At 39.0% G+C, this 24,578-nt stretch overlaps 3 protein-coding genes across 6 annotated transcripts in view; 2 read left to right on the top strand and 1 right to left on the bottom strand.

Moving 5' to 3' along the window:
* Positions 1–339: 339 nt before the first annotated feature.
* On the bottom strand, positions 340–3,108 carry hspb11 (heat shock protein, alpha-crystallin-related, b11). The gene is given in 5 exon segments (NM_001201120.2): positions 340–677; positions 775–818; positions 2,633–2,698; positions 2,809–2,915; positions 3,016–3,108. Coding segments are annotated over 5 exon segments (402 nt in total). The 5' UTR covers position 3,108; the 3' UTR covers positions 340–584.
* A 69-nt stretch (positions 3,109–3,177) lies between these two features.
* smn1 (survival of motor neuron 1, telomeric) lies at positions 3,178–9,802 on the top strand. 3 transcript variants are annotated; one of them, XR_001810068.3, is made up of 10 exons: positions 3,178–3,355; positions 3,642–3,713; positions 3,851–3,970; positions 5,451–5,648; positions 5,731–5,892; positions 6,021–6,095; positions 6,951–7,061; positions 7,164–7,238; positions 8,936–9,165; positions 9,405–9,802. XR_001810068.3 is itself a non-coding variant. In XM_017451180.3 (9 exons), the coding sequence occupies exons 1-8, from the start codon at positions 3,200–3,202 to the stop codon at positions 7,215–7,217; spliced, it is 948 nt and encodes a 315-aa protein (XP_017306669.1). In that variant the 5' UTR covers positions 3,178–3,199; the 3' UTR covers positions 7,218–7,238; positions 8,936–9,802.
* A 1,901-nt stretch (positions 9,803–11,703) lies between these two features.
* Positions 11,704–24,578, top strand: part of rtkna (rhotekin a) — a 67,626-nt gene continuing 54,751 nt past the window's right edge. Inside the window, exon 1 of one of the 2 annotated variants that reach the window (XM_047149906.2) lies at positions 11,704–12,008. In XM_047149906.2, coding sequence (XP_047005862.1) covers positions 11,898–12,008 — 111 coding nt within the window. In that variant the 5' untranslated portion in view covers positions 11,704–11,897. The remainder of the gene's footprint in view (positions 12,009–24,578) is intronic. The other variant, XM_017451980.3, reaches the window with a different exon arrangement.

The raw sequence follows: 24,578 nt of genomic DNA, 5'->3' as shown, positions 1-24,578 counted from the left end.
AATAATAAATAAAGAATGGGATTATTGAGCTGCTTTTTAATGTCAAGTGTCACTAAGGGTGAGTTTCTAGTGTAGGACTAATATTGAGAGTCTGCTTCCTCAATTATATAGTGAGCCTGCAAAACATGTTGGGATTTGACATGTTTGACAGTTAAATTTTGTACAAAATACAAGTTTTTTTTTTTTTTTGATTGTTTGCTGTACAGTGCATCTGGAAAGTATTCACAGCGCTTCACTTTTTCCACATTTTATATTACAGCCTTATTCAAAAATGGATTAAATTCAATATTTTCCTCAAAATTCGACAAACGATACCCCATAATGACAACGTGAAAGAAGTTTGTTTGAAATCTATACAAATTTATTAAAAATAAAAAACAAAAAAAAGCACATGTACATAAGTATTCACAGCCTTTGCAATGACACTCAAAATTGAGCTCAGGTGCATCCTGTTTCCACTGATCATCCTTGAGATCATCAGTGGAGCACTGTGAATTGCTGTGAATACTTTCCTGATGTACTGTACATGATGTAAAATATAATAAGGCTACTTCACAAGTCCTGGTGACCCATTAAAGTCATTCTCATGCCTGTATGCCCACTCTGTGCACTGAGACAAAATGATCATATCCAGAGAGGATGAGAAACCGTAGCTGTGTCGCGTTTGAGCCGTCAACCTGCAGAAAACACATTCATATATAGGTTATATATTACATTATAGTTCAGCTTTAGTAGGCAGGACAGAACAGCAATGAAGAGAGAAAAAAAACTCACTGGTATCTCATTTGTTTGTAGACCTCCCTCTATGTGTTCAAACTCTAAAAGAGGAAGTTCATGTGAGTTTCATTAAAAACACTAAGACTGATACAACCCCTGGCAAACAATTACGGAATCACCACAACTTAGAGAATGTTCACCTGGCTTTTTTACTTCGTAGCAAATAAACAAATCACAGATAGACAGAAATCACACAAAACAATTTTTGTTTAATAGCTGAAAATTCTGGCTTTGTATTTTAATTAATAGCATTTTTTTTCCAAATTAAGCAGACAAAAAAAAAAAAAATGGAATCCCTATGTAATTTGCATTTCTAAAACAAATACCAGCACAAATCTAAAAATGCTACTTATTCTGCAGTTAAAAGAGAGAGTGCTTACACACCTTAACCTTGGACTTTTTGAAAGGAAACATGGCCTCAACAAGAGAGCGGTCAACTGAAACAATGGAAAGGATTATAAAACTCCTTCATGAAGGAAATCCAAACAAAGTCTGTTGTTCCCAGTCAGCTGCGTCTAAAATTTGGTGCAAGTATAAACAAAACGGGAAGTTTAAAAAAAAAAACGTCAAAGGAAGACGTCAAAGCGTCAGGATAGAAAACTCAGAGTGACTTTAAAATATGCCTGTGAAAATAGAAAATGCACAACAAAACAAATGGGTGGAAACAGAAGTCAATGTTTATGACAGACATATAAGTAATCAGTTGAATGAAATGGGACTCAGGTATAGAAAATCCAAACAAAAACCAGCACTAACACCTAAATAGAAGCAAACAAGGTTACAATGGGCTATAGAGAAGTGATCATGGATGTGGATGATTGGATGAAAGTGATATTCAGTGATGAATCATGAATCTGCATTGGCCAAGGAGATGATGCTGGAACTTTTGTCTGGTGTTGTTCTAATGAAACACAAAGACGACTGCCTGAAGAAAACAATCAACTTTCCCCACTCGTTTATGATACATGTCAGGTTACATGTCATGTAAAGGACCAGGCTAGACCACAACAGTCAGTGCAAAGGTGTACACTGAAATTTCAGACAATTCTCATTCCATTGATAGAAAATAGGTTTGGTGGTGATGAAGTCATTTTTCAGTGTGGTAATGCATCTTACCACAGAGTAAAGAGTGTTAAACCTTTTCTTCAGGAAAGGCACATCGACTCAGTGACATGGCCAGCAAACTGTCTGGATCTCAAACTGCTTGAAAATTTATGGTGGAAATTTAAAACATCGGTCAAAGACAAGGCTCCGTCCTGTGAAGCTGATCTATCGACCACTATTCGAGAAAGTTGGAACCATCTTGATGGAGAATATTGTTTTTCATTAGTTAAGTCCACACCTTAAAGAATTCAGGCTGTCATAAAAGACCAGGGAGGAGCAACAAATTACTAATTGTGATTTTTTTTCCGTTGATGATTCCATCGTTTTTTCCTCTACTTGATTTGGAAAAGAATATGTCTTAAATAAAACACTTTCACTGTATTTGTTTGAGGCATGTTTTACGAAGCCAGAGTGTTCAGCTATTAAACATTGTTTGGTGTCATAGCTCTGATGTGTTTATTTGCTACGAAGTAAAAAAGCCAAGTGACAAAAACATCCTCTAGGTGTGTCGATTCCTTCATTTTTGCCAGAGATAGTAAAACCTTGTTATTCTGTGGACTTAAATTGATAAAATTCACAGGACCTCATTCAGTTGTACATGTAACTTTTTTCTTTTCTTTTTTTTTGACACAGACTGTTGTTTGACGAGTATTTTTGTATCCGTACTGTTTTACTGACTCACTAGTCAGGTTTGTCTCAAACCTCATTGTATAAAATAAAATAAAGGTAAAAATTAAAACCGTATACATACCTTTCTCTGCCATGAGGTCAAATTTCTCATCCTCTTGTGTGCTTTTCTCTATTCTTAACTGTTTTACTGTAACAAACAGTTAAAACTTAATGTAGTGTTCAGTAAACTCACTGAAATCACTGTAAGATGCCATTGTGCACTGCAATGTACAGGTGGACTTGAATTTGAATACATACTGTTAGAACTGTCGATGGAGATCACCGATATTTTCATGTTATCTGGGAATCGGATGATGAACTCTTGAGGAAACATTCCCGTCGACAGCCAGAACGTCTCCGTGTTTCTGGAGTAAAATCAGATATAATCAGAACATCAGTTCTCTGTTTGGAAAGAGAGAGAAAAAGACAAATAACTAGCTTTAACGTTAAGCCATAATAACTCACCCATCAATCATGCTTTCCGGTGGATGATTCTCATCGCTGGACGTCACTAACACAACCTGAGCACCAAACGAGCTTAAAGCGGTGTTTAACATCAGATTAATCTCTGCTCATCAGTCAGACTGAACGCTTAATAAACACAAACGAGCGCGCGTTGCCAAGCAGCCATTCAAGCTAAGACCGTCGCATGTTATTGACGTCATCAACCTCTGGCACGTCAGGGCGCACGCTACTGCATTCGGGAAATCTTTTGCAGTGTGTTTATCTTGGTGTTGGGTTTATATGCGCGGTTTTCATGGCAAATGGAACAAGTGAAGTTGTGTTCTGTCGCGGAACCGGTCAGGTGATTAAATGTAGTTACAACAGTTTCGTGGAGTTAGCTTTGGTGGCTAGTTTTGCTAACTGTTAGCTAAGTGGCCTAGTTTTAGCATTTTCTTCTTTTAAAAAAACAAAAAAAAACAAACAGCCGAGTGAATTATTACAGCGTGATGTGTTTGTAAGACGAGAATGCGTTTTAAATCTGTATATTTATTTACTTTTGTCGTTATTTTTTAACCAAGCGAGTAGTGAACTGTCACTGTAAGCGTGTGTAATTCCAGGCTGTAATTATTCCTGTCTTTTCTGCACAGAGTGACGACTCGGACATCTGGGACGACACGGCCTTGATTAAAGCTTATGATAAAGCCGTTGCATCGTTTAAGGTGATCATGTTAAATGTGGACAATGTGACGTCACTTCCCAGACACATGCTGAGTAAAACTCACACGAGAAACTTGAGATTTCTGTCTTCATCAGCACCAGTTTTCTAAAGTGCCTCTTGTTTTCTTTTCTTCTGCAGAATGCGCTGAAAGGAGAAGACGCTATGGCTCCACATACAAAAGAGAAACCTGGCAATAAGCGAAAAAACAACAAAAAGAGCAAAAGCAGAAAGAAAAGTAACACATCTCCTGAAGGAGAGGTAAAGCACACAGCTTAGACATGTGTAGTGATGTACATGCTTCTTCAATCTTGCTCTTTATTTTTTTTTTAAATTGACAAATTATGATACACATGCCAGCCTTTATCACAGGGGGAAGCACATTTTTTCAACTTGGGATTTTGTGCTTTCACTGAATTTCTAAGGAGATTGTGTAATTTAACCACAAACAATTTAGACATGTTTTACCCAGCTATAAAACTGCAAAGAAATGCCGTAGCGTGACGATGCCTTCAAAAATAATGAAATTAAATGTTTATATGTTTAAAAAAAATACTATAAAGAGGAGTAAACAGTTATAAATGAAACAAAGGCAATATTTATTGTGGTGACCTTGGTAGAATTAGTGCAGTTTTTTAAGGAAATGAGCTGTAAGTGTTACTGAGGGTCTTGCAGAATCAGCTACGGTTCTTCTGGAGATTTTGACTTTTGCACTCGCTTCTTATTTTATCAGCAAAATCCAGCAGCTTTCCTTGTTTTTTTTTGTCTGAGAAGTGTCTCTTACCACTTAATATGCTGCTTTCTTTGTTGACATACTAACATGTTTTTGTGCTGGAAAACAAATGTTTGGAAATTTAAAATGTTTTTGTGCTGACTCGTTAATATAGAAGTCATGAAATAAAACTCTATAGTTGGCTGCCTAAGACTTTTTTTTTCTTCTTCTTTTTTTATAGCACAGTACTGTATATTTTTTACTTGGTTGAATTCAGAGAAACCATGCTTTCTATAGGCTGTGAATGAAGGTCGGATGTCACATTCGTTATGCAAATTGTCACGTCCATAACTTGTCCACGTTTTTTCCTTAGTAATATACACTGACCAAAAGTATGTGGGCATCTGACTATCACACCCATATGTGGTTCTTCCCCAAACTGTTGTCACAAAGTTGGAAGCAAGCACACAATCGTATGGAATGTCTCTGTATGCTGTAGCATATCCATCTGTCTGTCCGTCCATCCATCCTTTTCCATAGCGCTTATCCTACACAGGGGAGCCAGGAGTCTGTCCCAGGGAACTCGGGGCACAAGGTGCCGGGAAACCCTGGACGGGGTGCCAACCCATCGCAGGGCACAATTGCACACACATTCACACACTACAGACAATTTGGAAATGCCATTCAGCCTACAACGCATGTCTTTGGACTGGGGGAGAAAACTGGAGAAAACCCCACGAAGCACGGGGAGAACACGCAAGCTCCACACACGCAGGGCGAAGGTGGGGTTAGAACCCCCCGACCCCCAACTAAGCCACTCTGTAGCGTTACAGTTTCCCTATTCACATCTGTTTTATAGCTTTGTCCAGAAGTTAAACAGTTTAAATTAGCAACCAGTTACCTCGTCTACAAGCTCCCTGTAAGGTCACATGGCAGGATTTACACATTTCTCATAAATCCTAAGACTGCAAATGTAATTCATCAAGTGCGGTGTAAAACTATAAGGAGTGTTGTAATCGTCTTTTACAGTGGAACGTCGGGGATGCCTGTTATGCGTATTGGTCTGCAGATGGAAACTTGTACGCTGCTACCATCTCCTCAGTCGACCAGGAGAAGGGCACCTGCGTCGTATATTACAACGACTATGGAAACGAGGAGGAACAGAATCTGAGTGACCTTCTCACAGACGCTGCAGAATTGGATGGGGAGTCACAAAAGATGGCCGACGTACGTTACCTGTTCATTCCATTTCATATGTGCAATAATTAAGTGTACAAGGGAGTACGTTCTAATGCTGACTAAATTGCAGGGGAAAGAGGTGGAGTCTTCTACAGAGGAGACTGATAGGTCTTCTACTCCACATCAGTCTAATCAACAGAAACACAAAGCTAAAGGCAAAGCTCCGGTGGTACCTCCTATGTGGGGTCCTGGCTTTCCTCCTTTTCCTCCTCCTGGCTCTCACTTCAGAATGGTGGGTAAATGTCTAGAATACACTAAGTGCTAGTACCCATGAATGGTTCAAACATAGATTACAATGAGTGATGGATATTACCATAACGAACACGGACCATGTTTAAGACCACACCATGTTCTCTTCAGTCTGACAGCAGAAGAGCAGGAGGCTCTGGACCGTCTTTCCCTGGCTGGTCCCCAATGATGCCTCCAGGTCCACCGGTGAGGCACCGTTCCCTAGGCATGGGTCAGAATAATCAGCTAATCAATTAGTTGCCTAAGACCTAACTAGTGATTACTGAGGTCCACTAGTAGGTTTTGTTTATCAAGCCCACCACATACTTTAGGCCTACATCTATCAATTTTATTAGCCTTAGCCATAATTTTTCCCGCCAATCAATTTGTCAATTTCTTCTGTGGAAGTGCAGAGAACCAATCAGATTGCAGTCTTTAAGAAAAGGAAGGTTATGTCCAGAAACGTGTACAGAAGTTATGAGATTCTCTGTGAGCTTGACATTGTTGGCCGAGTAAAAGAAAAAAAAAAAAAAGGTTAAGCTATTTCATTTAGAGGAAGAATTTAAGAAGAACCCAATACACATTTTGCATCATGAATTTTAAAGGCGCTGCCATCAAAGCCTGGCCTGTAGTGCTTCATGTACTATAAACTACTCATTCCTCTTCAGCAACCACTTTATCTTGGTCAAAGTCATGGTGTACTGTGAGTAGCATTCCAGTTATTGTGTGAAATCCATTCCATTCTTTCTTTGTTTATAAATGATGCTTTTTGGCAATAAAAGGTTACAGTTGGGCTTATTTACAGAGCAGATCGCAGTTAGTTATTCAAAGGACTGCGTCCATGTGTCCGGTGTCAGGTAGACATGGCCCTAAACCAGATAAAATATACAGGAAGTCCTTGAACCCGGTTAATCAACTAGTCTTTTGCCCATTTCTGAAATTCATTGTTCAGATCTATTGATCAAGTCGGCATGTCGAAGCTACAAATATACAAAATACTAGTAGTACAGTATTAATCAGGTTAAAAAGGTAACTAATAAAAACTCCTCACCTCTGGTTCAGATGATCCCACCACCACCACCAATTAGTCCTGACATGTTGGAGGATGATGAGGCTTTAGGCAGCATGTTGATCTCCTGGTACATGAGTGGCTACCACACAGGATATTACCTAGTAAGTAATTACTAGATTCACTACATTCATGGCACTGAGCAAAGCGTGCCAATTCAGTCCGAAAAATGAGTTTTCTAATTGCATTTGCATGGGGTCTTACAGGGCTTAAAACAAGGCCGCAAAGAAGCTGCCGCGAAGAAGTCCCACTACAAATGAAGTAATTTGTAGTACATTGTGGTAAGTGTTTGATTTTTTTTAAATAGATTTTTTATAGATAAATGGTTGTAAATATGTGTGTGAACATGCAGCATACTGTGCTTTTGTGAAAGTGTGTGTATATAAACATGGTTGCAAACACCTTTAAAGGAAATTTCCTTATATTTGTTTCCTACCTTTTGCATTGTGATTTCATAATTATTGGCACCCTTACCAACCGTAAACCTAAATAACCCAGCCACGGAGAGAGATTTTGAGCTTAAAAATACGGGATGTAATATACTTTTAAAACTTTCAAAATCATCAGCACCTCTTATAATGAATACATGGTGTTGTCTTCCCTGGAGAGAATAACCACATTGAGCCGCTAATGATTAACAAGGTTGGACACATTTGTAAAGGGTTCATGGACCACAACTCCATGAAGATCCTTCCTTCTAAGGTGTACTCGTGCGAACTGCCTTCTTCGGTTCAAACCAGAACTGCGTGTTCTTTTGTTAATCTTTATTGGCTTTTACAACACTAGTACCTATGATTCTGCAAATCAAATCAAATACATAAATCAAACTCAAGTAGTTTCTCCAGTTGATTGAGTAAATCACTGGAACCTTTGTTTGCAGTAGTTATTTTATACAGTCATGTTTGCCCATTCTCATGAAGGGTACCATTAATTCTGGCATTGGCTGTACTTTAATATATTGTGCATTACTTAGTTGTTCTTTCTCTACCACAGGTTAAAACTGATTTCAGACTCGGATGAGGTCTGAAGTTCTGTACTAGATTCCGGTTCATGTTTTGTATTCTTTGTACATAAATGAATTAAATGTTATATGTTCTGTTTTTCCATCATGTGTCCAAGCGTGGTCTTTTTACTGTGATGGTTTGTGATTCGAGGTTTAAATTCTCAGGAAAAATGAATAAATAAGTAGATATTTGCTGCTCTTGACAAAACACTATATGATAGTCAAATTTTGTGTGACTTTGTGACATTTTCATCTTCATGTTTTGTTCTGATGGCTTGCACTCTTGGCACTATGACAACACTGTACTGTAGGATGGCTACACTAATTCTGAATTACCCTTTTAAAGACGATAAATTGGTAGTCAGCATAAACCTGCTTTCTCGTGGCATCTCATTCTTATAAACATCCATCCATTTCAAATGTAATAAGTGTAGTGAAAATATCAGAGGATTGCATTAACTGGCAATGGGATACTGTAACTGAGATGAAATCATTAAGGGACTGAAAAACAGGGGTCTCTAGTGGTCTCTTTTATTCTCAACTGACCCCTTGTCTGCCTGTCTGATTGGACCTATTTTTAAATCTGGTTTTGAATTACTTTAAAATGGTATTAAAGTGTGTAATGAAAATGCTATTAAAAGGTTACCAAATTTGAATCTGAAACACTTGAGTTGCTAAGTGTATGTTCTAAGTGAAGATTCGTTATATAAATGATTTTATTGAATGTAGTGTATTCTTTTACCCATGAGTGAAAGACACACCACAAGTGAAATTAAAAGTATAAGCCTGGCTGAGACACTCGAATAGGCAACAAGTCACATTTCGCCTGTAATGTAGAGTCTGTTACTGAATCTGTCGGATTAAGGGCAAGGTACTTAAACGTAGTAGGTCTATTTTTAGTATTTAATGCTGGTTAAACTGCTTTAGCTACTATTTAACTAACAGTATGGCATGGTGGTGCTGTTTCTTTCACAGTTTGATTAACAGTGCTACCACACACGGGCTTGATGGACAACCGGATCTAATAAAAGCGGCGTTCCTGTTTGGGCCAACTCAAGAATGGTGTTGAAGCTTGAGATCGCTGATCTCCTCCACGATTCTTACTGCTTTCAATTCTGACAAACAGTTCTTACCCTTGCTTATAATAGACCTGTACAACCTGTAAAGAGCTTCTCAGGCCAAGAAACACTTTGACTTAAGGAACAGTAAGTAGTTGTATGCATATTACTGCAATAAAGGGTCCCCCTATCTCCTCTTATAAGCATATAGATGGAATCAGATAATGGCCTAATAATAAGATTATGCATTTTGCTGTCTTCATTGAGGTTTGAGTAAGTTTTAAAAAAAGAAGTATATTTGGGTCAGGGGCACTATTATGAATGATTAGAGTGTAGCAGGGTGGGGTTTTTGAACACTTTAACCCTCATATTCTGTGTACTGTTAGCAATGGATGTACTTTTTGCTTACCTATGGAAGAGATGGCACAAGGATGCATTATGGGAAGAAGACCAGCCGGCGGAGGAAGTGTGATACTCTGAGCAGTGTTCTGCTGGGGCAGTTAGTTAAATACCTGAGTGGAGGTGAATCCTCTAGAGGCTCAAATCTCGAAGGCATAATAGAAGAACTGATCACTTCAATTTTGTTGACAAAAAAATTAAGAAATTCATCTCAGGACTCAGGTGAGGGGTCAGGACCACAGCCCGAGAAGGATTTAGCACAGAATCAATAGTATTAAACAATAATTTAGGCTTATTTGCATTCACATCTATTTATTTGTAGAGATAATGTGGTTTTGCCTCTTTCACTGACCTCTGATAATTTATTAAACACATCTTAAAAATATCCTAAGAGACATGTAGTTTATCTTTCTTCCACTTACGCTCCATTTTCCTGCACTCTTGTCTAAGAGCATGGGTACGATCATTAAGACACGCCTGAAGAAGTATCTTTCTTTTTAACTCTCCTGGACTTGAGTGGAGCGATAATACCTAAGGTAAGAGAGCAAGTATTATTAGTAACTTCTACCAGCTCCACAGTATCCATGTGATTATTAAAAGCATCAATGAAATGATCTCGAGAATAACCTGAGAACAGACTAGCAGGAGAGGCGTGGATGACACAAGACATGTTCGTAGGCCGAGTGATAGAAGATGAAGGACAGAAACAAACAGATTCAAACATAACTGAATAATGATCAGAAATACCAGAGTCGACAACCTCAAGTTTAGTTACAGCAAAACCAGAGAATGTTACAAGATCAAGAGTATGACCTAAATTATGAGTAGGACCGGAGACAAACTGCACAAGATTCAGGGAATCAGGTAAGACTGAAAATAGGACATTGAGGCAATGTAACATAGAGTGAAAATGAATCCACCTATTAGTTTATTGTATTTATGCCAAAGGAGCTGTAAAATACAAGAACGGTGGTATAACATTCACAGAAAGTAAATTTCTCCTTTTTCATGTTCAATAGAGAAAATGAGAGCCACATTAAGTAGAGGGGGCACCGATCTGATACCTAATTGGATTAGGTTGTTTTTTTGTGTGCTAAATGTTTATATGTGAAGAGACAAGATTGTATTTTTTATGTTCTGATTTATTTAAAAGTATTACTTTATACTTCATGATATCTGCAATGTAAGGGATTTTAGTGTGGAAGCTGTGGTTGTGTTTCAGCTGTGTATTTTTCCCGCATTTTCTTAAGTGCTTCAGTTAAAAAAATTAAACAAAAACTGAAAGCAAGTTTGAAAAGAAGGGTATCGATATCTGTATCGCTGTTGGAAAAGAAATAGGGGTATCGTGTCATGTCTAACTTTAAGTAAAAATGAACTGGCTCATTTTTACCCCCAAAAAAACACAAGAGCTAATGTCACTGCTGGGTTGAGAATAATCCATCCACCCATCCATCCATCCATTTTCCGCACTGCTTCTCCTACACAGGGTCGCGGGGAAGCCTGGAGTCTGTCCCAGGGAACTCGGGGCACAAGGTGGGGGACACTCTGCATGGGGGGCCAAACCATCGCAGAGCACAACTGCACACACACTCACATACTACGGGCAATTTGGAAATGCCATTTAGCCTACTACGCATGTCTTTGGACTGGGGGACGAAACCGGAGTACCTGGAGGAAACCTCGAAGAGAACAGGCAAACTCCACACACACACAAAGGCGGAGCCAGGATTCGAACCTCCAACACCGGAGGTGCGAGGCAAACATGCTAACCAATATTAAACCGATAGTGATGCTGTGGTCAGAAGATGAAACAGACAAAGAAGAAGCCTTTATTGGTCACATATACGTTACAGCACAGTGAAATTATTTTCTTAGAATATCCAAGCTTGTTAGAAATCTGAGGTCAGAGTGCAGGGTCAGCCATGATACAGTGCCCCTGGAGGAGGGAGGGTTAAGGGCCTTGCTCAAGGGCCCAACAGTGGCAGCTTGGCAGTGCTGGGACTTTAACCCCCGACCTTCGGATCAGTAACCCAGAGCCTTAACTGTGCGCCACCACTTAACTAGAATAACACAAACTGCACAGAAAAAAAGAGAAAAAGATGAGCAATAGAGTCTAACTGTAGCTACATCTACAAAGTGAACCAGCAAAGTAGGCGTGCCAAAGTGTAGTTACACATGGCATTCAGTCCAGCTGCGCTATAATAGGTGTCCACCAGGGGTCGCACTTCAATAACAGCTAACCGTAGGGCGCAGACTCCAGCTCGCCTGTGAGCTCACTTCACTAATACCATGATTGTCATCTCATCTGACCGTGAGTGTGCGTCTGAGAGCCAGCGCGCAACACCGTATTTAATCACCGGCGCTGAGATTCACGGTGTGGAAGGGGAGAGTACTTAATGATACTTTTCCTTCTGAAATTCTAACCCACAGATTGGGGGAAAACAGTGTTTTATTTTTTATTTATTTTTTAAACCTTTACAATGTTTTGCCGAAACCAGTCCACCAGAGTCACCATCGCCCGCGGCTCTGCTCTGGAGATGGAGCTGCGCAGAGGGAAGTTCAGACAGAGCATTTTCATGGACACACCGCAGGTAGGCTTCCTTACACCCTCTACTGATGTGTTCACTCACTTCTAGTCCTAAACTAAAACCCGTCAGCGTCATTGCACAAGTATTCAGTTATGTGACGGAAATTCTGACTTACTATTTATTACAGTAGTAAATAGTCTGTGTGTTCTGTGTTATGTTTACTACTGCTGAACATTAGCATAGTCTTTAGCGCAGTGGAAAAGTTATTGGTTATTTTATTTCACTTTATATTAGATTATTATATTTGTTATATTCGAGTTAAATTGTAAAGGGTATAACTAAACAGCATAAATTAACTTTAGAAAACTGAATCCGGTTGCTTTGGTTACAGCGGAAGCGCATACTAGCGTACTAAATGGTATGAACGTGAGTATGTATTAAGAGTAACGCGAAGCTTTATGGCCTACTATCTAGTACGCTAGTATGCGAAATATGAAGCCTTACTGTTTTTATGTGGCCTACTATGTAGTACACTAGTGTGCAAAGTAGGAAGCTTTACTGTTTTGACCTTGCCAACTATCTAGTACACTAGTATGCAAAGTAGGAAGCTTTACTGTTTTGACATGGCCTACTATCTAGTATGCAAGTATGCAAAGTAGGAAGCTTTACTGTTTTGACCTTGCCTACTATCTAGTACACTAGTATGCAAAGTAGGAAGCTTTACTGTTTTGACATGGCCTACTAACTACTACACTAGTATGTAAAGTATGAACCTTTACTGTTTTGACCTTGCCTACTATCTAGTACACTAGTATGCAAAGGATGCAGCTTTACTGTTTGCATACTTGCATACTAGATAGTAGGCCATGTTCAAAGTATGAAGCTTTATTGTTTTGATCTGGCCTACTGTCTAGTACACTAGTATGCAAGTATGCAAAGTAAGAAGCTTTATGGTTTTGACATGGCCTACTATCTAGTAGGCAAGTATGCAATGTATGAAGCGTTACTGTTTTGACATGGCCTACTATCTATTGTGCAAGTATGCAAAGTAGGAAGCATTACTGTTTTGACATGGCCTACTATCTAGTATGCAAGTATGCAAAGTATGAAGCTTTACTGTTTTGACATGGCCTTCTATCTGGTACACTAGTATGCAAGTATACAAAGTAGGAAGCCATTACTGTTTTGACATGGCCTACTATCTAGTATGCAATTATGCAACATATGAAGATTTTATTGTTTTGACATTTTACTATCTAGTACACTAGTATGCAAGTGTACAAAGTATGAAGCTTTACTGTTTGGACATGGCATACTATCTGGTATTCAAGTATGCAAGGTAGGAAGCTTCACTGTTTTGACCTGGACTACTGTCTAGTACACTAGTATGCAAGTATGCAAAGTAGGAAGCTTTACTGTTTGGACATGGCCTACTATCTAGTATACTAGTATGTGAAGTATGAAGCTTTGCTGTTTTGACATGGCCTTCTATCTAGTATGCAAAGTGGGAGGCTTTACTGTTTAGATGTGGCCTACTGTCTAGTATGCAAGTATGCAAAGTAGGAAGCTTTACTGTTTTGACCTTGCCTGCTATCTAGTACACTAGTATGCAAAGTAGGAAGCTTTACTGTTTGGACATGGCCTACTATCTAGTATACTAGTATGTGAAGTATGAAACTTTACTGTTTGGACATGGCATACTATCTGGTATTCAAGTATGCAAGGTAGGAAGCATCACTGTTTTGACATGGCCTACTATCTAGTACATTAGTATGAAAAGTAGGAAGCTTTACTGTTTTGACATGGCCTACTACCTAGTATGCACAATATGAACTATGAATCATGTTATAAGTTTCTCATACCCATAACATGCTGTGTAAACAAACTTTGAATGCATACAGTATATTATTTGCATAAATAATTTATTATTTGAAATGCTAGTTTTATTTGTTTTGCTTCTATAATAAAAATTAGGATCTAACTTCACTTGAAAGCGAACCTTGTGTAACCTCTAATTATTTTAACCAGCCTGCTTTAGGGACAGATGGAAAGTTTCTTGGGCAATAGTAGGTTTCTCTCTCCAGCATGTTTGCGGTGTGGGTTTCAGACTAGTTTAGCATAATATTGTGGCTATCGTGTTATTGTGCAGCAGGTTTTACGTCTAACTATGACAAATATGCAGTAAATCCTCTTCTTCCGTCATAAATAATAATTTTGAGGTTTGTTTTGCAGATTAAACTCAGTTGGGCATTCAGTCTTGCTCAGATTGTAAAAATCTGATAGGTATCTCACAGCTGTGACATTGAACCCGAGTGCCCATTTACAGTCTCGCCTCTCTTTCAAGTTCTCGTTCAATATTCATGTGTGTTCATTCATACCGTTTACCTTGCCAACAATATCCCACTGTTATCTAAAAGAGATTACACCTTATCTGTATTTCCTGATATCTTTTTTGACGTCATGATGTATTTCCACATCCTTTGCATATCTCATATTGCCTAAAGCTCATTGGACCTTTTTTGAAAAGAATCTTTTTACCATGTGGTAGCAAAGCAGAGCTCTGAGTGCATACACTGGCTGACCTAATTGAACTTTTACAATGCCCGGGTTTGTGTACCAGACTCAGGTTGCTGTGAGAAAGCTAGGTAAGAGCTGAGTGAAAAAAGTCCTGCAGCCTGGAAGAAGATAACGGCACTGCTGGCTAATCATCAATGATCTTGTTTTGACGAAAGTGTCTATTGACGTCCCGCGAGCTTTAAATGGCCATGAAGGGTATGGAATGGTCTTGAACAACTGCAAACACACAATAGTTGATGATCATAATGCCTTCTGGTTTAATCCTTACTCAGGCTGATGAACGACATAAACACCTGCATCCGTAGACATTAAGACAAAATATAACAGGATTCAAATAAAGAAGTAACAAGGGTATAAATGAGTCATTTGATGTCTGCAGATGTCCATAGTCTGCAAAAAATGTGCTTGTGTCTATCAGCATGATCTCTAATGTTGGTGTCTGCATGTCAAAAAAATGAATGATTAAAAAGCCTGCGCTATGCATAATTACACACCACATTCAAAATCTCGGATAAAGTCTCAGGTCTTACCATGAAATGAAACTTGCAGTTCAACTAATGTAGAATATTTCACCATTGTTTTAGGACCACAAAGTAGATAAAATCAGTGTTTATTTAAAGAAGATTGTTCTTATCGGTGGAAGACATCAGGTGCATCTCAATTCGCGTACTTGGTAGTGTGTTCACACTGAAAAGTACACTTTAAATACCCGGATGATGCATTTAATTAACCGAATAAACGAAGTGTGGGACGTTGGACACTCAACTGTCGCAGCTTTAATTACGTAGCGGAGGGGGAAGGGCAATCAGACTCCGACGCTGAATGAAAAATTAACCTTATAAAATTCATACGCTACACGGTTGAGTACATGAGCGCATAAGTGCGTAGTGTATACTTGTGCCACAAATGACTCGCTATCATCTCAACTTTTAACTACATAAATGAATGGACACTTTTTTTTCATAGATGGACTTCCTCTCATGACTAGTTAACTTTAGTCCTGAGACACTGTAAGACGCCATGTGCTGAGAATGACCACGCCTTCAACTTACTCATTCATAAATCAGTAGTAATACTCATCCCGCCCACCAACTATGATTCACTAGTAGTTTCAGCCTCTGACGCTCCAGCCACAGGGTATGGTGTGTTGGATGTTGCAATCTGATTGGCTCCACACATTTGGGAGTCAGGTCTTGTTTTTGATTCGGATTTTTAAATTAAAAATTAATAATTTTTTATACAACACCGTGGTATCGACTACTAGATTTTTGGTATCGTGACATAACAAATATATTTGTAAAAAATATTCACAGAATCCCATCTTTAAAATGTATTAAAGAGGAGTTGTTGTTTTTTAACCAGTTAGTGGTGAGTAAACAAATCAGTCTCTCTTGTTTGCTAATGGGCTACATGAAAAGGTTTGTTCTTGGTCTGCCATGTCAGTCAAACTGCCTCTTACTATCAGAGTGGTTCTAGGCCACATTTATTGATGAAATGCACTGTAGTTAGAGGTCTGGCTGACAACACATTTTACCAGTGACTTTATCATGAAATAAATCTAAGTAAAGAAAACAGCCAATAAACTAATACATGTATTGGCAGTAAATTATATCTATACGTTCTGTTTTAAAGATGAACATTAATATTTCTCTTTTTTTCTTTACCTTTTTAAGAGCTGTTTCTTGCATTTGTATATCCACTGAAAGCGTATAAGAAGTCATTTTGTTTCGTTTTGCTTTTCAGAAAAGCACTTTATGGAAGCCTGGTGGCTTAGAGTTTAGCACTTTTGCCTCACACCTCTGGGGTTGGGGGTTTGAAACCGGCCTCTACCCTATGTGTTTGCATGTTCTCCATGTGTTTTGGGGGTTTCCTCCGGGTGCTTGGGTTTCCTCCTCCAGTCCAAAGACACGAACTGTAGGCTGATTGGCGTTTCCAAAACTGTCTGTAGTGTGTGATTGTGCCCTGCAGTGTCCCCTGCCTTGTGCCCCAAGTTCCCTGGGATAGGCTCCAGGCTGTGCAACCCTGTGTAGGATATGTGGTATGGAAAATGGATGGCTCAGTGGTTGAGCATGGCCCTTAACCCTCAACTGCTCAATTGTATAAATGACACAATTGTAAGTCGCTCTGGATTAGGGCGTCTGCCAAAATGCCATAAATTTAACTGTTAAATGGATGGAAAAGCACTTTATATACAACATGTCAGAATTTTTCCTCTAATAACTTTTGCCACGTCATACTATAGTGCTGCAGGGATGCTTTCCAAAGCTAACTGTTCACTTTTACTCACTCGAGTTTGTCTTCACCAGGAGATTTGAGTCATTTTAGATGGGTATACTTTTGGCCTTGAAAATTTGTATGTATCTTTTTCCAAAAGATTTAAAGGTTCTTCTAGTGAACAGCAGAATGATGCGATGTTTACTCCACAGCACTGCAGAATTCTCGATTCTGATTGGTCAGAAAGTGTTGACTAATTTTCTACAACAGCAGGTCTGACAGTTGTTCTAACACTGGTTTATATCACTGCGATTGATTGTTCATGTTTCTATAGTAACAACTTGTATGACGGACGTTCCACGTAAACTGATTTTTCAACAGTGTTTAATTGTTCATATGGTGAAGTTCTCCATGAGGAGACTTTTTTTTTTTTTTTTTAGCTATTTTATTTTTGAATGGAGTCTCCAGTGTCAGCACATTGTGAAGTAAAAGCTGTAGCTTTGTTTTCGGACATGGACATGGAAGACTAAGGACAGAAGACCGTGTCTTTTCTGGTTTTCTGGCATTTTTTTTCTTATTAATTTAGAGACTTAAAGTAATTGAAATCAGGAGCTAACTTGCTTCATGGATGTTCTGAGACATGAAAATGTAACCGTAAATGGATACAAATGTACAGTGGGTAAGGAAGCTGCTGCGGTATAAGAGGAATAAAACACTTTAGGTCATGCTGTTAGAAAGTAATCTCAATGTCATCATTGATTTTCACATATAAAAGCAAAGCCCTGTCATGTTTTATTACTTACTTACTTGTTTCAGAGTTATTCTCATATCCATATTCTATGACGTCTTTCCCATTTTCCCATATGTGTGTTTCAGCTGTTTACTTATTTGTGTCAAAATGATCTAAACAGTATGTGTATTTTGTTGGCCTGATTGATTATAAAGCAAATCCTTCAGGTTGAACACGTTCATAACCTTGTGTTGTGATGGCGAGCTGCAGATACTGTAGTAAGAAAGAACATACCAAGTGAAGCTATTTTTATTTTCTAAATGTTAGGGGGTTTATTTTTTGCTTGAGTAAGCGGTCCACCAAACTATGCAGGCAGCCTGCTAAAGGACTTTTCTGGATCCGTCTGAAGGAAGCGGTTGGACGTGACGGAGCACCAGACCCACCCATCTGGCCGCACACTCCCACACCTCCTGTTCCTTTTTCTGCAATCCACCCAATATGGACCCACATTGTACATACTGTAGATGTGAAGCAAGCGTTGTGTATATGATCAGTCCAGTATTGATGACTGCCAGTATATTGTCCTTTGAAACGTTATACTCTGGAAGACACACACATACATACTTCCATGGAAGCCTTTATGTAAGTCTGTGGGTTTGTATTGTTTGCGAGGGCAGACACGGTCACTACGGACAGCTTCCTCAGGTGTTCTCTACGTTGATGGGTTCTGCAGTGACTTTACCTTTAAGCGTTTTCCTACATTTCCTTCAGCTTCTTCTTCATGGATATTTTGTGTTGGTCCGCTGCAAAGGCTCGTGTCTTCTGTGGTTTTCTTGCCAGGATTAAGCCATGTGGAAATGTTTAAGAAGGGACATAAAATCTCTCAGGTTTTCATAAGCAGGTTTTTTTTTTTTGGTATACTGTCTTAATGACTTGTATGAACCGAGCGCTTATCCTCAACAGTGCATTGTCTCAAATATCATCTCTTCACAAGCTGAACACTTTTTCATTTCCTGAAATGACATCTGCCATTTCCACTCTTTCTGAAATGACAACTGCCCGTATCCATAGGAAAGGTGCAGGTAACATAAGCCCTGAATGAGCTTTTTGATGGTGAAGAATGCAAAAATGTCCATTTTGGCCTCTCAGAACAACCCTGAGGCACTGCACAACAATGAGGAATCGCTCGACACCGGGGCCCAAACAACAGAGCATGTTTTAGGATTGGAGTGCATACTTTGGGATTTCAACAGAAGGAGCCAAGAGTCCCTGGCAGAATGTCCCTGCATGTGAAAACCACACCGGAGGCTAATCGTCTACCCACTGAGGCCACGTGAGCTCTGCTCTTTTTAGAGCTGTCTTTAGTATGCAGGGCATTGCTCTGCCATGGAGCAGCTGGTTAGCAAAGAGGTGTATTGGGTTTTGTTCGCAGAGAGAGAAAGGATGTTAACGTGTCAGCAAAAGCTGAGGGTCCAAGACAAATCTTGGAAAGCTAATAATAAGCACAGCATCCTGCAATTGTATTGCGAACGTAAATGCTCCGTTAAAGAATGAAGAAGGAATTTCTATACCGCGGTTAATCTGACCACAGGCATGAGGTTCGAATTGATCAGATAAAATGTGCGTACCAAATAAAATTGCACTCATTTTGCCAGTAGAGTTTCCTGTATGCTTTATAGTTTGTACAGGAGGGTTTTTTATTTTTTATTTATTTATTTATTTTTTTGGTGATTGTTGCATCCAAAAAATTCTGCTGCAGATAAAAAATAAAAAGAACAGCCATGTACAAACCTTGAATATTCATACAATGTATACAGTAAACTGGAATTTGCATATTGAAGGCTATAGGCTGTTGGAGTTTATGACTCAATAACACTATATTGTGTTCGATGCTATCTATGATTTTCAACAAAGAATGCACCAAAACCACCACACTGACCATTTTTTACATACAAAACACATTTTATAATGTTTACCTAGACAGTTCAACATTTTTAAAGGTGGTTTTCACACTGGGCCCGTTTGCTGCCGTTCGTACCCGAGTGCGATTGTTCGGGCGCCGGTCTGGTTTCAGACTCACCAGAGAACACAACGCGACTCACCATATTGTTTTATTTATTATTTTGGTGCTATTATGTGCAGCAGATATTATGCGCAGCAGTGGACCTCTTATGCGTCCCACAATGTTCTCCTGCCACTCATGGTACACTTGCGTTGTGGAAACGAACGATGTTGTCATCGGCTAAAACGCACGTGCAGGTTACTTTACTTCCTGACCAAGTGTGGACCCGAGTATGAGCTGCGTTCACGTTCATGGGAATCGCGGCACTGTTCCAGTGCAACCGAACTCCGACTACTTCCTACAGGTACAGTACCGCGTTGTGCTTCCCAGACCCCGTGTGCCAGTGTGAAAGCCCCCTAAAACTCAACCTGTTCTACTGTACGATAAAGGATTGCGTGGTGTTACATGTACTGTTGCAGCACTGGAAACGAATCCAGTGTTAGTTAGCCATTCATCATGATGGCACAAATGCTATTTGACTTGACCTTGCATTTCCCTAGAACACAAGGACATCAGGATGTGAAGCACGATCTTATCTTATCTGAACAATGCACGGCTGAAATGTTGCATGATGGGGATAATTGCAGCTGGTTCTTGAGATTTTATGATTTTACTGTGACCATCTTTTCATGGGAAAGTCATCAGAGAAGCCAGTGTCTATGTTTTCATGCCAAAGCCCAAATGTAAACTGCCAGCCCGAGTGGGTGTTTTTTTTTTTTTTTTTTTTTTTTTAGGAGAGGAAGCACAATCTTCTGTTGAAACGACTGGATTGATTTATGGGTAGCTTCCTTCAGTCACAAATACATCAACAGCACAAATACAGGGGATGACCTACTGATTGTGATCAGACGCCACATCTTCCCACTTCCGCTTTTCTGTAACAAAGACTACAAATCATCATACCTGCAAATACGGTGACTAGTTCAGCTCTGCAGCTCCTAATCTTATGGTACAACCTTTTAAAACACACGTACTCAGAAATGTATTTTTGAGTGCACTACCCTGGTTTCAAACAAGCTAAGGCACGGCTTCATCTACTAGATTCACATGGCTTACTTAAGTCCTTAATCTTGCTCATGTGAAAAGACTTTAAGTTCGTATTATGAGGAACATAGCACTTTGGATTTTGTTGAGCGTGCTCTTGCTGTAGCTTCAGATACCGGTTCTGGGCTGATAGGAGTGGAACCCGACGTTGTCTTTTGCTGTTGTAGCCTCACATTGTGCATTCTGCGATGCTTTTCTGCTCAGCGAGAGAGTGGCTATTTGAGTTGATGTAACCTTATGAGCACAAACCAGTCTGGTCATTCTCCTCTGATCTCTCGATCTCTCTCGATCTCTCTCGATCTCTCTCGATCTCTCTCGATCTCTCTCGATCTCTCTCTCTCTCTCTCTCTCATCAACCATCAACAAGGCTTTTCCACCCACAGAATTGCTACTCACTGGATGTTATTGCACCGTCCTGTGTAAACTATATACTGTCAAAGCCACTGAGATCACACATTTTCCATATTCTGATGTTGATGTGAGCATTAGCTAAAGCTCTTGACCTGTATCTGAATGATTTATGCATTACACTGCTGCCTTATGATTGGCTGATTGGATAATTGCACGAATAAGCAGGTGTACAGGTGCATCTTTTTATCCTATGTACTTTATGTACCATGTAGTAGTAAATTATACATTAGAATTATATTGCTGAAAGAAAACACTGGAGTATTCTTTTAAGTGAATACTTTGCCAGAACTAGTAATGACAGCTAATAAGCTCCAGTGAACAGGGTTCTTTGCTTTATCCCACTGCTTTTTAATCATTAGTCATGTTGTGGGTAAAGTATTATTTATGATACTCTGGAAACAGCCATAGCTTGCATGCCATTGCATGAAGCAGGAAGTGATTCATGTGCTGTGTTCCTTCCATAAAGGGACATGCTTAATCTTGTGTCCCGATCTAACATAAGTGCTTTTATGATCTACTTCACAGTGCTGGACTTGTTGTTGTGGGTCTAGGCAGATGTTAAAATAATTAAATAAATAAAATATCAGCAGGTACAGTAGAGTGAGGAAATTATAGCCGCTGGTTAAACATTCTACAAGTGATGGTTATATGATAATGAACCTGGGAAAACTTCTTTTGTTCCCATTTAACACAATTCCTAAATTCCCTTCAGTTGCTATCACTCTCTAGTTACAAATGCATGCTGCTGTTAAGACACTAACGAATGTCTGAATAATAATAGCTGCCCTGCACTGATACTCTACATCATTGCTGGACATTATCCAAACTGTTACATGATAGTGATGTCACTATTCAAAAACATCAATGTTTCTGTTTGTTAATGTTCATAAACTATTAAAACATCTACTAAATCAGCTCTGTAACCTGTCTAGAACCTATGTGTGACCTTTGGTATTTGCTATTTCTTTAGCAATATGTTACATTGACTTTGGATGCTAAAAATGGCAGTGACTCAAATCCTCATGTGTCACATGTTTACACATGTTCCTAAGCCACAGTATTTGTTCTCACTTTCCTAGGAAGAAAACCTAATGCTACTTTTATTGCTGTTTTGTTTGTTTGTTTTTGGGGTTTTTTGGCCATCTTGTTTACGCGGACTCGCACAGCCTGCTGGGTTTGACCTGGATCAATGTTTGGTTGACCGTGAATAGCAAGGAATTGGGGGCTGTCATTTATTCTCTGCTGCTGACTCCAGGTTTGTCAGCAGAGTCGAGGCTGCAGGGGGTAGATTTGTGTCACAGTCTGAAGAATGTCTGCTCTTTGTTGACTTGATTTGCTAATGTTTATTCTCTTCACCCCCTGCAGTCTTCTTTTATAATTACTGATCAAACAGAATGGTTCATTTGTCTCAAACACTGTGTGTGTGCCTGGGAAGATCCATGTAACTTAAAGTACACCTGAACATATAATTTGTTTTTTAGCAACTTACATCAATCGGTTATTGTATAAAATTTGTGTTAATAGCAGTGTGTGTGTGTGTGTGTGTGTGTGTGTGTGTGTGTGTGTGTGTGTGTGTGTGTGTGTGTGTGTGTGTGTGTAAAAAATAATGTGTATGTATAATATAGTATAATATAATTATATAATCAGTTTGTGATCTCATAAGATGAACTGAGCCTAACACAGGCCAGTATGCAAATTATTTGAGGATAATATGGTAACACATGTACAGTATTTTAATTGTTTTTGTCTATTATGTTTATTATTTGGCTGCTCTTGCGTTCATTACTGAGACTCTGATACTGAAATCTGACTTGGTGTCCTTCTGTGACAAAGGCAAGCAAGTTTACTAGCCATTACCTAGCTGGGTATCTGTCTTAATTGATGTTAGTGATGAGAAATATATAAAACACTTCTGTATATGTGGCAAATGTAAGTTGGTTTCTCTCTGCCTACAAAATGAAGGGTGGCAACTGCGTGAAGTGTTGGGCCACCAGGAGCAACCAGAAGAGCTTCAGTACGCAATGGCATGGATTCTAAGTCGCTATTGATGAACACCATTCTTCCAAAAGGATATCCCTTCAGTTGATATTTTGATGTGGTGGAGAGCACGGTCTATCATGTCTGTGATCTTTCCATAGGTCTTCCATTAGGTTGAGACCGGTCGAAGGCCATACTATATTATTTACATCATTCTGAGCCTCATCAATTGGAAGAACGTTGTATTCATTTCCCTTTAAGAGAACGAGTGGACCCAGACCAGGCCAGCACAATTTCTCTACAGCATAATGAAGCTTTTTTGTTTTTCCTTTCATGTGCAACTTGTTTTGTATTAGGAGTGGCAGGAGAACTTTGAGGCATTTCCAAATGTCATATTTATGGATATTCGAGATGTTTAGAGATGTAAAGCTGTAAGAGACAATTTAGCATTCTACATAGATTATTATTTCTACACAAACCACTGGAATGCAAGTTCAAATCCCAGCCTTACCAGAGATTAGTAGTTTGGTTCCTTGAGCAAGAAATGTATTCACATATCTCTGTCTTGGAGTCGGTCTTACACAATACCTCTTTCTCTTGCTTGACCTGGTTACTTTTACTATTGATTGGCTTTACATGTTGGCTGTGAAAATGGTAACAAGTTTTTCCTTGTTTGGAATCCTGCTTTAAAGTCTGTTTATTCGAAGGGAAAGAAAAAAGGAACACAAATACCTTGACGTTTAATCCTAGACTAAAAAAAACTTTTTAATGGAGACTCATCACTGACATCATAAATAGTCTTGACCTGTGTCTTGGAAAATCTTAATAAGTAATCAGTATTATTATTATTATTATTATTAACAGAGAGGTCCTCAGAGAGGGTTTAAAAAAAAAATTTTTATAGAGCAGCCTGAATTGAATGGACTCTTTATCTTTCTTAGAGGAGCGTATAGCCTCTGGGCTTCGAGCCAGAGTCATTACATCACCTTGCACAACATCTGTCTGTCTGTCTGTCTCTCTCTCTGTCTGTCTGTGTCTCTCTCTCTCTGTCTCTCTCTCTCTCTCTTGCTTAAAAGAGTTTGTTCATTAGTTCACATGTTGTTTTTTCTAGACACTTCCCTGCATTCAGTTGAGGATCATTGTAATACGTTTCCTCCTAACTGAACCTCTATAGTGCAGATCAGTGCTTCTCAAAATATTGTTTGTGACGCATTGTTTTATATTACTATATTCATTATTGAGTTTTGAGTGCTTGAGGGTTTATTAGCCTATTCGACTGCTCACTTGAATTGAATGGGTTTAATCCTAGCCTAATCCTAATAACTCAAAAATAAGTAGGCTTATAAATAATGTCCAAGTGTTCTGTTGGTGGAAAACACACTCTGACTTCAATACATGGACCAAATATTCTTGTATTCTTGAATAGCAAATATGTACAGTAAGCATATTTCTGGTGGGATTATGTTAATGAATCTTTGCTGGGGGGGTTCGTGGCGTTTTATTTGGCTGAAAAACGTTTGCGAGCTGGTCTTAATGATGTTAAAGGAGCAATTTGTCCAAAAATAAAAATGACACAATATCAAACATTGACTACATTTGAGGTAAATTATTCCTGGCC

Source organism: Ictalurus punctatus, chromosome 22, assembly GCF_001660625.3.
Source record: "Ictalurus punctatus breed USDA103 chromosome 22, Coco_2.0, whole genome shotgun sequence".
Lineage (NCBI taxonomy): Eukaryota > Metazoa > Chordata > Actinopteri > Siluriformes > Ictaluridae > Ictalurus > Ictalurus punctatus.
The sequence above is the reverse complement of the archived record's forward strand: the minus strand, read 5'-3'. Positions and strand labels throughout refer to the sequence as shown.

Excerpts from the sequence above, each read along its gene's own strand:
- smn1 (XM_017451180.3), top strand. The coding sequence starts at position 3,200 with ATGTTATTGACGTCATCAACCTCTGGCACGTCAGGGCGCACGCTACTG. Across the intron at positions 5,649-5,730 it reads AGTCACAAAAGATGGCCGAC|GGGAAAGAGGTGGAGTCTTC; the intron begins GTACGTTACCTG and ends ACTAAATTGCAG. Across the intron at positions 6,096-6,950 it reads TGATGCCTCCAGGTCCACCG|ATGATCCCACCACCACCACC; the intron begins GTGAGGCACCGT and ends CCTCTGGTTCAG.